Consider the following 12,296-nt stretch of genomic DNA (forward strand, 5'->3'; position numbering starts at 1 on the left):
GGCGGGGCCCTTGCGGTGACGCAGCGCCGCGGCGGGCAGCTCTCTCCCCGCCGGCCTCACTGGCCCCTGCGGTCTCCGATGGCACCAGTGCTCGGTGGAAAATGGCCAGTGCCCGGGCCGATCTGCCCTCAACTCTCGCCATCCGGCTTCGGGGCCGGGGAAAAGGCGCGCAGCTTGCAGCGAGCTGGGGCCGTGTCGCCCCGGAAGCTGGCGGGGGAGGGGAAGGGGGCTGCTCACCCGCCTGTCCCTGCGTGGCTCTTACCTCAGGGAACGAGGAAACAGAGAAAAGGGAGTAAAGCACGGTGGGAGGAGGGTAGGGAGGGCACCGCTTGGTCGAAGCCCTCCGCTGGCCCGGCTCCCGCAGCGGGCAGGCAGCCGCCAGCCGCGCCTCTGGAGGCGGGCGAGCTAGCGCCCGCGGGTCTGCAGGGGGGCTGGGGGAGGGGGGTAGCGGGCTCGCCGGGGGGAGGGGAGGGGCCGGGCCGCGGAGGGGGCAGGGCTGCTCGCCGCAGTCACCCTCACACATACCGCGCCGGGGAGGAGAGAAAAAGGCCCCGCTCCGGCGGAGGGATACCGCCCTACATATATAGTGGGGCCGCGCAGGCTCACAGCCCCAGCACTTCTCTGAGCCGCGCTGGGGAGGAGGCAGCAGTCGCCGCCGCTCGTGGTCGCGCAGTTCGTGCAGCCGCCGCTGGGCCCACCGCCATCACGCCATGGTAGGTAGCTCGACCGGCCGACCAAGGCTCGGGGTGTCCTCGCTGCCGCGGATTTCGCGCACAGAGGACTTGATAGAAGCTCAATGCGGAGCCAGGGACGGTCGGGTCAGTGGAGCTGGGTTCTTTTCGGGGGGGGGGAATGGGGGGGGGAAGGAAGGAGGGGGAAGGGGGAGGCCGCAGCCCTTCCCGCCGCGGTGCCTGTGGGGTGAGCGGGATGGTAAACGCTGATGCCTCCGCCCTGCGCGGGATCACCGCGGGTTTGCGGCCCTTCCTCTTCCGCCGCTTACTTCCCCTTTCCTTGGAGCCTGTCGAGTGGGCGCCCCGCTTCTTCCCGCCGCGGCCCCGCCTCGGTTTTTCCCGCAGGCGGCACTCGCTTCCCTCCGGAAAGGGACGAACACTGTTCCCCGGGGTTGCGAACCCTCCGCCGGACAGGGCGCGTTGCGGAGTGGGGGCCGTGTCGGGCGGGGCGCGAGGCTGCGGGCGAGGATCCCGTTCGGCTCCAGCTGCACTGCGCAGGGACTGGGGGGGGTGGGTGAGTGAGGGGGGGCGGCGGTGGCGGCCCGGGGGAGGGCACCGCGTTGCAGTTACTGCGTCCTTACCACTATCATCCCCCCCTCCATCTCCCAGTAAAACGCAGCAGCAGCGAAGCCCGTCGTTGTCTGCATTACATCATATCTCCTCCTCTTTCTCCGCGGCCCCCGCGCACCCCCTAGCTAGGGGAGATCGGGGCGCAATGCGTGTTGCTCGGTTGGAAACGGCCCAACGCCCGCACGAGGGGCTTGGCGTGGGGAGCGCAGCCTCTTGTCCTCCCTGGTGGGCTACGGGGGATGAGCCACCACCCCCGCCGCCGAGGGGAGGGAAGGGGATGGGGAGGGATGGCTGCGGAGCCCAGGCGGGTCCTGGCTGAAGGATGAGGACGTTGTGTGCCGGCGGCTGTAGAGGGAGGGGAAGCGGGGACGCACTGCAGCAGTGGGTGGCTGCTGGCCGGGAAAGGCGCCTGTTGCGTCCGCCGGGCTGCGAGCCGCCCGCTCCCCGGCCAGGGCGATGCCAGCCTCTGCCGTGCGTTCCGAAAAGCATCGATGGTGGGCTCTGGGAGCGGCTCACATCATCCCCGGCCGTCGGGCGCTGCGCTGCGAGCCCGGACTGCACGCAAGAGAGGGCAAGAGGAAAGGCTGGGATTTTCCCGGCCATTTTTCGCTTCCTACAAGAGTGGTGAAACAGTTGCAGGCAGACCTCTAATCACATTTCGGCAATCTGGGTGTTCCTCGGCTCTGTCTCTCCGTCTCCCCTTCCTGTCGGGGAAGGCTGACATCACCAGGACAGGATTTGATGACTTGGCTGGGTGGGGTGGTGGCTCCAGCCCTGGTACCTTTGTCCCGTAGCTAGGGCAAGCGGGCAGTAGTTGTGCCTGTTGCGTGGTAAGGTGAACCCTGAGGCGCTTTAAGGTCGGATTGTGTGCTTCTGGCATTACAGTGTGTGAAGTTGTCTGGGTTTTGTTTTGTGGTTGGCTTTTTTTTTTTTTTTTTCCTTGAAAACCGATTTTTAGAAACCTGGAATGAGCTCCGACTAATGGGGCAGTGAGCTGGTGCTGTGGGCTGGAGGTTTTTTGCCGAGGTGTGGCTCTGTTTCCTGTTCTGCAGGGCACTGAGTCTGTTATGTAAATTCCTTGGATAATCTTTCAGTAAAACCTTTCATTTTCTGGAAAATAGCAGACTGTAGAAGGAGGAACTGGCTTTTAAACACAAGTTTTCTGCTGTTATTGAAGATTTATTAAATTTGAACTCTTGTCTTTGGCTGGGTGCATTTCTACACTTTTGCCCCCTTCCACCCCACTGTGCATGTGGGAAATGGTTTAATCATTACATACAGACATTAAAATGTATAAAAAGCCCACACTTAACACCTGTTTACAGGTGAAATGTGCATATCATTTAACATATACAGCAGGCTTTCAACCCTACCCTATTTCTGTATGCAAGATCTTAGATTGTATAGCCTGTTAACTCTCCATTGTATTTGTTCTTCTTTACTACAGTAAAGTGTTTTTTATACTTGGATTCAGGAGAAGAGGGTTCCAGGATGCCTGCTTTCTCTGACCTGCAAAAGTGTCTGATCTGTTAGTGAAAACTGTCCAATCAGATGAGTTTAAAATGAGCTAGTACCATGTATTCTCTAGTATCTATGACTAGGTGTGTAAAAATGCCACATTTTTTCCTTTCTAATTAGTAGGGAAGCTTATTTTTTCATTAGGAGCTGGTTAACTACTTTGAGTCCAAGCAGCAGAGGTTTTTGTGATGCTCTATCCATACAGAGTGGGGAGGCTTCTGGAAGGATGTGGTTAGCACAGTTAAGCTCTAGGAAAGCCCATTTCTTTTCCCTTTTTGAATGTAGCAGTGGTCTTTTGATGTACCAAAGGTCTTAGACGTTTTAAATCTTTCTACTTAAAATAATGTACAAAACAACCTGCGTATCAGTGTGAGGCACCTTAGATTACTTGGCTGAATGGGAAAATAGTGCAGTGCTTGAAAAATAGGCACTTCCATTGTTAGAGATGGCAAAAAGCTCCATAATACTGAGTAGTAATTCCTCCTAATATCAGAGCACAGTCCTTTCCGTTAAGCTTACCGTAGGCTAATACTTGATGCGGTGTGGTGGGGGAGGGTAGACTTTGGTGTTAGATCACTAGGTGGCACACTTGACATTAGTCCACTGTGCAAGTACCCCCACGCAATATTAGGGTCACTGTACTGCTAGCGGTGATATCTGATGTGAGGAGAAAGCCAAACACATTAAGGATTTCATGCCTCTCTGATCAGTTGCAAGGAACTTGTCTTATATCCTTCACTTGACCAAACTGAATCCTCACAAGTTGAAGGATGGCATGTCTGGTTCTTCATTTGCAATTTCAAAACAAATCAGCTGTGAAAATGCTTTTGGAAACAGTTGCATGGTTTAGGTGAGTGGAATCTCCTTGCAGGAGAAGAATTGCAGGGGTTGAAAGTGGCTTTGTAGAAGTAGTGATCAACCACTACTGAAATCTAAAGTGTCTAGTGGCTTGACATAGCTAGAGGTAAACGATATTCTAAAATGTTCTATTCTTCGTGTAGGCTGATCAGCTGACTGAAGAACAGATTGCTGGTAAGTGTCTTGATGAGAAATGATATTTTTTTGCTAACCCCTTGTGACTGTTGTGACTAAAAGAAAATATCTTGTGCATAATGGAAAAACTTTGACAATTTCTAGCCTGTACTAACACATTTCTGAAAAGCACTCACTTGAAAAAAAAAATTAAGATTACTGGTTTGTTGCCTCTTAATTTAGACTGCTTGTTCCTTGGACTACAGATAATGATTTTTTTTAGACTTTCAGACTTGAGCCAAGTCCTTCTAGATTTCTTGCAAACAGAAATAATTGCTAGACTCAAGAGAACTTCTTGGAGTCAAAGCAGACCTAGGTACTCTCTTCTTTTTTTTTTTTTTTTTTAATAAAGTGAAGATAAGCGTGAAATGACAACAAATAAACCTGAAATGGATTTATTACACATTAATATAAGCCAGTGTCTTTTAAGTAACTTCCAGCAGTGCCTATAATTCAAGCTGGTTAGGAGAAGGAGCATTATTTGACTTTGTGGAGATCAGTCGCCTACTTGTGGCTGATACTGATTCCTGTTATCTGGTACCTTAAAAATAAGTGGTAAATGGCAACAGACATACAGGAAAAATAACTTGGTGATGAGAACCCAATGGGTCCCTTTGCTTTTATCCCAGGTAGCTTCTATGTATGTTGCAGCTGTGCCTCAAGCAAGATGATGTTCAAATGCATTCTAGAGCTTTAATGAAGATAGTAGCCACATTAAATAAATTTGAATGTACTATACAAATTGTCTTGATATTCTAAGTAAATGCTTATTGCTGTCTGAGTGTTAATTATCTCTGTACGTGGACAGTTAGCTTAAATGTTTCTTAAAATTGTACTAGGCATTGATAGGGGAGTGCTTTTTTTAGTATGGAGTTGTCTCATGCTGGTGACGTTACTAAACATTGGGACTGTTTCTGCCTCTAGAATTCAAGGAAGCCTTTTCCCTATTTGACAAAGATGGTGATGGTACTATCACAACAAAAGAACTGGGAACTGTCATGAGGTCATTGGGTCAAAATCCAACAGAAGCAGAGTTGCAGGATATGATCAACGAGGTAGATGCTGATGGTAAGTGTTGAAAAGAGTTCTTAGCACTATGATCATCTTAAGTATGTATGATCTCAACACCTGGGCTTGGACTGTGTGGAGAAGATTCTGTGATACAGATCTTTTGAAACCTTTTCAAAATTCTTGGTAGAACCTGAACTCAGAGGTGTCAATTTTTTGATTACTCTCTGCATAGCAGTTAAGATGCTAATTGTATTAGCAGGACTAAAAAGGAGATGGGCAGAGCCAAAGTTATGCTGTTTGCCTTTAATATTTTATGGGTCACAGCTTCGTATTGTTACCTGACTTGCCCTGACCTGCTGTTAACCTGTATTTCCACCCAGGGTTTGTCAGCCCGTGTTGGTATTAATAGCTGTCTGTGGTTTTTGTTGAAGGCCAAAAAATGCAGGAGCTGGAATAGTGCTAAGAATCCAAGAACTGAACATGCAACATGGAGAGATTGTATAGATTAATGTGGTGTATTGGTTCACTAATAGATGGAAGGGGTTTGAGGCAAAAGCAGGAAAACCTCCCCATATCAAGTCTATCGGAATTATTTTTAGTGGATGCCAAAAAGGGTAATTGCATATTTTGTTTCTGAGACTCCAGATGGGCAGCAGTCATAAAAAGGAATAATTCTTTCACCTGCTCAGTGAGGTGAAGGCTCTGATCTTTTATGTTGGTTGTGATAGTGAATTTTCTCTAATCTCTGAAAAAAGAGTGACAGTATTGGCAAGAGTGTAGGTTATCCAACCATGTTTTCAAGCTACATTAATTACAGCTACATTTCCTAAAAGTATAAGAGGAACTTAATAACTAACTCTTGGATGCAGAAGCTGGAAAACTTCAGTATTTTCAGTGTTAGAGTTTGTGTATGATGGCTTCTCTAGGCTGCAATCCACAGTCCTTCTCTGGTAGATGAAAGATCAGGACACTGATAAATATGATGAAAAAGAGGAGGATTTCGGATTAGTATGCCTGCCCATCTGTTTGTATTTGGTTTGTGGCAGAATGATTGGCCATTATTCTACATGTTTGCTTTTAAGTTTTTTTTAAAGCTGAGTACATGACCTCTGCTCAAATTTAGGTGATGAAATTTGACAATAAGCCTCACTCTGTAGTTCTTAAGCTGCAAAGGTTTTCTCCATTTATTTAGCTGCTTTGCTATAATTACTCAATGAGTTTGCGCATTTCCCTCAAGCAATAGGTAGATCTTAACTGTACAGTGGACTATTTAACATGGAGGTTCTGCCACACAGGACTGAATCATGACTATGCAATTCTAGTTTCTGCTGTTTTAAACTTTTTTTCTTCACAGTTCTACCTTACTTGTAGCTTTGAGCAGCCTGAAGTTTGAATTCTTACTTAGAACAAAGAACAGAAATCTTAGATCAAAGACCTGGATGTTACCAGGGTTTTTCATTTTTGCAGTGAAATACTTAAAAGAACACTGACTGCTGAGCTTATCAGAAGTGCCAAATGGCAGCTTTTTTATCACATGGCTGGAATTTAGAGATTTTGTTGCCCCTTAAAATGGAGCATTACTGTTGTGGTGTACGGCATATGTTGATAAGGAAGTTGATTTTTATCAAGTATTTGTGCAGCTTTGTGAAGTGTAATTTTCTCAGATTTTAGATATCCTGGATTTGTAGTGCCAGCCATGTGATGTATTCCTGTATTCCCTTCTGTAATCTCCCATAGCAATTGGGGGGGGTCTAAAGAAACAAAAAAATCAATTTGGGGAGCAATCTGAGGTAAACATAAGTCTCTTAATATTGGTTATCCTTGGAGCGGCAGACTAACATCTTATTTGCCACTTTGGTCTCAAATGGTATGGCTTGACCTGGAGAGAAGACAATAGTTGCTTTCACTGTGCTGAAACACTGCAGTGACAGTGGTTACTGCAAGCTGTAGTAGCAGAAAGGTAGTGGTAGTGATTTGGGGAGAAGACCGATTGGAATGATATATGGAGAATGTGTCAGTCTTGTCCCTGGCTAAATTAAATGGCAGATGATATATTTATTTTTTGGTGTGAATGAAAGCATGGAAGTTTAATTTTTGAAAGTTTCTTTTCATTAAGGCAATGGAACTATCGACTTCCCTGAATTTTTAACCATGATGGCCAGAAAAATGAAGGACACGGACAGCGAGGAAGAAATCCGTGAGGCATTCCGAGTCTTTGACAAGGTATTATTAAAAGTACAAATACTTCCTAGAAGCAGTAATGATATCTATCTTTTCCTTGGCTTTTTCTCTCTTCTGGTCTAGGAGGAAAAAAAGGTTCTCTAGTAGAAGCAGAAGAATCTGGAAACAGAGCAGGGGCTGTTTTGGAAGCAGAATTGGCATTGTTGCAAGCTGATTATACCTGCTTTACACAGCAGGTCTAAGCTTTGGCCTTCATCCAGGAGGAAAACTTATGTGGCCTTTTGTTAGGAGAAGAGATGAGCAGAACTTGATGCCTGTGGGCTTCTGGGAGGCGAGGGGCAGCAGGATGTTCAGTACCCTCTGACTTTGAGAGAAATGAAGAAATGTTTGCATGGATGCACAAGGTCTTATTTATAGAAGCTTTTGAAGCTAAGGTGTCATCTGTATTATAGAGGGAAATGAAATCATGCATGTTCTTTTTCCAAGGTGGACTCTAATGTTGCTTTCAGGAAGACTTAAGAACTGGTGCATCATCTTTTAAGGATACCTGGTCATAGATGAAAGTCAATTATTTCTAGAACAGGGTTTTTCCACTTCTAATTGCTTGAGTGTAACAGATGTCATAAGAAACTTGTGTTGAGTAGTGGATGGTGTGGCTGCTAAGCTGATGCACGTACATGTGTGGAAGATGATCTGACTGCTTTTTGTGGGGAAAACAGTGTTTAGTAATTAGGTGAAAATGTCTCAGAGGAAATAAAACCCTGTGGTGTTGTTTTTACAGACTAGGTTTATATTTAAGGCCACTGAGAAAGCTTAACAACTTGTGATCATCCTATAAAATTCTTCCCTAAGCTAGTATATTTTTCCTGTTAAAAGAAGGGTAAATTCTGAAAGAGCATGGGATGAAATCTAGGTTTGGACACTGCTAATGAAACACTGACTCTCACAACTCCTTACAAGTGTAATTTAAATGTGTTCTTTAAAGATCTATATCGTCTTATCCAAGAAGCCTACCCTAGCCACCTACAGTCTGGTTATTAGAGGTAGTGTTACATGGGAGAGAGAAATGGTTTGGGTGGGTTTTTTTGGCCTTGCTTAGGCAGTAGAGACTAAACAAAACACTTTCTGGTGGGTTTTTTGTATTTTTTTTAAAGAATATTTGTAACTACTATATTTTTCATTATTTTAAATCAAGGCATGCAGTTATTACAGTACAATAACTGTGTACGAGAACCTAGCAGCATGCATGCTTCATAAAGCAAAGGGGCTAGCACATACTGGAGAGGTATATAGTGTACCAGGTCTGTTTATCCACCCCAAGTGCTGCAAAGCTAGTTCACCAGTTGCAGGGAACCTAGATATGGTTCCAGAGGTCTTGTTGGGATTGTCAGTCATGATGTCGTGCAACTCTTTCCTGACAGGATGGCAACGGCTATATCAGTGCAGCAGAACTACGTCATGTTATGACAAACTTAGGAGAAAAGCTAACAGATGAAGAAGTAGATGAAATGATCAGAGAAGCAGACATTGATGGGGATGGGCAAGTCAACTATGAAGGTAAAAGATGCTTGTCTTGACTAAAAACCACTACTCTGAGTAAAAGTCTTGCGTAGGGCATCAATTGTACTTGAGACACCTATTTATTCAGTTACTCCATTTCTGCAAACAAACTTATATGCAGTGGAAGGGATGTTTTAATGCCAGACATGCTTAAGAGACTTACTGGTTGAAGTGTTCTGGAGACAGTAAATCACAGTGACTTTTTATCTTTTCAGAATTCGTACAGATGATGACTGCAAAGTGAAGAGACCTCCTTTACACCTTTTTTCCTCTAGAAGAATCAAATTGAATCTTTTACTTACCTCTTGCAAAAAAAAAATGTTCATTTATTCATTCTGTTTCTGTATAGCAAAACTGAATGTCAAAATACCTTCTGTCCACAAACTGCATGTAATGGTTGGTGGTCCTGTCCCCAAAAGATAAAGTTAAACATCAGTTTTACAATATAAATAATCGTACTACCTTGAAAATAATAAAAAAAGGAAGCACTTAGTGAACTCAAAAGTTCCATTTGCTAATAATTATTACACTGTTTGGGCTGGCCAGTTTTTCATGCATGCAGCTTGACAATTGAGCACAGTCAGACATTTGTATTAAGGAAGGAAAAAAAAACCAAAACAAAACCAACCTAAAGGATCCGCTCTCTTGTTCAATAGTGGATTCTAGTTCAATTTGTAGTATAAATTGTCATAGCTGGTTTACTTTAAAATTGGTTTATACCTCAGGATGGTATGCAGCAAAATGGTTGAAGGATGCAAAACTTAGAGAAAATGCCCTAAAGGTTGAATGGTTCTCCTGTACGTAGCAGTGTGCTCCAAAAATAGGATGATTTTAACTATGGATGGCATGTCTGTTAAGATATGGTTTTAACATTGTCTGCATTGCACTATAGTGAAACGGGTGTCGAGCTGTTACCGTTCACAAAATTTTTAAGAAACCTTCACCAAGGGAGCATCTTTGGACTCTCATGTTTTTAAAACCTTCTGTACCATGACTTGGAGCTGGCGGAGTAGCCTGTGGACTTCAGCACAACTATCAACATTGCTGTTCAAGATATTACAATTTATGTCCATTCCAAGTTGTAAATGCTAGTCTTTTTTTCCAATAAAAGACCATTAACTTAAAGGTGGTGTTAAATGCTTTGTAAAGCTAAAATATATATATAATTGAGAAACTAAACCAAAAAAGCAGTAGGAGGGAAGTGTTTCTATGAATGACTTGCTGCTAAATTATAATGCACATGTATGCAATAAGTTATCCCCTATCTTTTCAAGATGGCAAGAACTGACCTCCTGTAACCCAAGACCTTTGCTATAAATAAATGAACTTGTGCTTGCCTTTCATATTACGACAATGTTAATTTAGTTGGTCTCAAAGTCGTGTAATGCTGACTCGTCAACTATCAGCACAGAAGTAACACCTCATTTCACTAAAGTGGAGAGCTCTGAGCATGCTTGTCAATACTGGGGAAACATGTCTAGGTTGCTTATGTTTTTTTCTGACAGGTTATAGAAACTAGTTGGAGAATCTAAAGCACGGACTTCATAGATACGATTCTCAAACATGCCAAAAATGCATTTCTCTACCCACAGAATACAAAAGGACATTTCTTTTACAATACTGAAAAAATGACAGCAAACAACCCTTAGCCTTTTTGTAAACTGGGGCTATTATGTCTTGACTATCTTCTCAAACACTTGCATGAATTTTGTGGGGTGGAGAAGAGGACTAGGGTTAATTTAAAAACCATCTTGTTACTTCTGCTTTGCATGCACTAGCAGTGCTTAGTCATTCCAGGTCTCTGAGTAAGTGTTCTCTGATCCTTCAGCTTCCTCATGAATGAGTGGCAAAGCAGCCATGTCCACTCTCCTTTGAAAGAAGAATGCGCTTTTTTTTTTAATAGCAAAGCCTCCATATGGAGGGCTTTTATGCTTGGGAGGGAGGGACTGCAGCTTAATTACTTGACTGTAAGTTTGTTTCCAAACGTAAGGAGTTGCAAACCTTAATTGCTTAATTACCTTTGGTTTTGGAGAGTTTTGATACTATCTCTTGAAAGAGATGCAAGTCTCCATTCATCCTGTCTAACTGAGGTGCCTGTGTTAAGAACTTGGTTGCTTGAAATGCAGCTTTGCTCAGTGGGGGTCAAAAGACACCTCCAGAAGGCAGTTGAGACTATCTGCCTTCAGTGATTATTTTTTTTTCCTCCTTTTTGTTTTGTTTTCATTTCTGGGGGGTTGGGGGGGAAAGTTCTGGGTTATTATGGTCCCAGACACCTTAACCAAGTGCCTAAAAGTTAGATGGGCTGAATGTAGGCAATTGTTTAGATCTCAAGTTGTTGAAAAGGCTTTTTGCTATGGCTGTATATGCTGTCCTAGCAAACTGACCACAATGATGGGAATGTCTGACTACTGTTGGAAAGTGCAGCTGCCATGCAAGGCTAAAAATGCTACTTTACAGGTAGTGTTTGAGAATGGCTGCACAGAATCCAGACCAGCTTTTAAAGAGAACGTACTCAAGAGACAGGCAAGATAGGAGCAATGGTTGCTGCTCTGAACTAATTACTTCTGCCTGAGTGTGCAGAGAGATCTTGTTGAGTAGGTAAATGCTTCTTACCATCTATCTGTCATTCACTCACGGTTGGTAGGGTAGTTCATTTAAGAACAGCTGCTTTTAGCTTATTCGGTGTGCTCTGTGCTTGCTAGTAAAGAGACCTCATTCCTGCAAGAGGTTCTTGGCTTGATTAGAAATTGTCTGGCAGTGTGCAGTGTTGGTATGCCCTGTAACTGAATCTGCCTGGAGGTATCTAATTATTAACTGACTTCAGTACCACATCAACCTCGAGTAAATGTATCCTCTGTACAGGACTTCAGCTCTGTTCCCTTCTGCATAGTGAATATCTAGAGAAATGAAATGGTGTCATCAAGGACTTTTTTATTTTATTTTTCTGTGAGTGTGTGTGTGGCTTTGGCTTTTTCCAAATGTGAAAGTGTGGGCTGGATACACTCGGTGCATGGCTTAGAAACATGGGACTGGAAAGAACTTCCTGGGTCATCAGATCCAGTCCCCTGCTATTGCAGGCAACCGTGTCATATAATCCTTTTAATAAACTGATCAAGCTTAACCACCTGCTTGTAAGTGGCTTGTTTTCATGCAAGTTCTGTAACTCATGTTGCTCTCAACTGATGCAAGTAATACATGAAATATGAAGTTAATCTAAAGGTCCTCCAGCTTAGCTTTAGGTTTATCATTACACTTACTTAACTGGCTCTTTCAAACCTGCTATTCTTTGCACAACACTCAGGCAAGTGTTGAATCTTTACACCCCCTTGCTATGAATAAGAGTTGGTGTGCTTGCTTATTTTTTTTTTTTAATGGAAAAGATGGGTGTCTGGCTTGTTGAAATCTGTTAGATATGTTAATTGTCAAGGCAAGAAACAATTGAATTACTTGTATTTGATACATAAATTTAAGGCTAGAGTATACATAACCATTTTTAAAATACATCAACTTGCAGTGTAGTTTTATATTTAATACTGAAATTGTACTGCTAAAGTTTAAACTGCTGTTAATCATACTCCTGATCATAATGAAAAAATAAAGGGTAAGAAAATGCTTAACATAGATTACTCATTATCATGCTTATTTTATTAATTCAGGCACTGAAATGTCTCCAGGTATGGGGCATTTGTTTTA

General features: G+C 43.8%; 1 protein-coding gene across 1 annotated transcript; it reads left to right on the forward strand.

Moving 5' to 3' along the window:
- The first annotated feature begins 598 nt into the window (after window positions 1-598).
- Window positions 599-11,724, forward strand: CALM1 (calmodulin 1). The gene is made up of 6 exons (XM_068148767.1): window positions 599-713; window positions 3,821-3,851; window positions 4,776-4,919; window positions 6,979-7,085; window positions 8,465-8,600; window positions 8,819-11,724. The coding sequence occupies exons 1-6, from the start codon at window positions 711-713 to the stop codon at window positions 8,845-8,847; spliced, it is 450 nt and encodes a 149-aa protein (XP_068004868.1). The 5' UTR covers window positions 599-710; the 3' UTR covers window positions 8,848-11,724.
- The last annotated feature ends 572 nt before the right edge of the window (window positions 11,725-12,296 follow it).

Source organism: Melanerpes formicivorus, unplaced genomic scaffold (genome assembly GCF_026170545.1).
Source record: "Melanerpes formicivorus ecotype bairdi unplaced genomic scaffold, bMelFor1.0.p_v2 SCAF_17, whole genome shotgun sequence".
Classification (NCBI taxonomy): domain Eukaryota; kingdom Metazoa; phylum Chordata; class Aves; order Piciformes; family Picidae; genus Melanerpes; species Melanerpes formicivorus.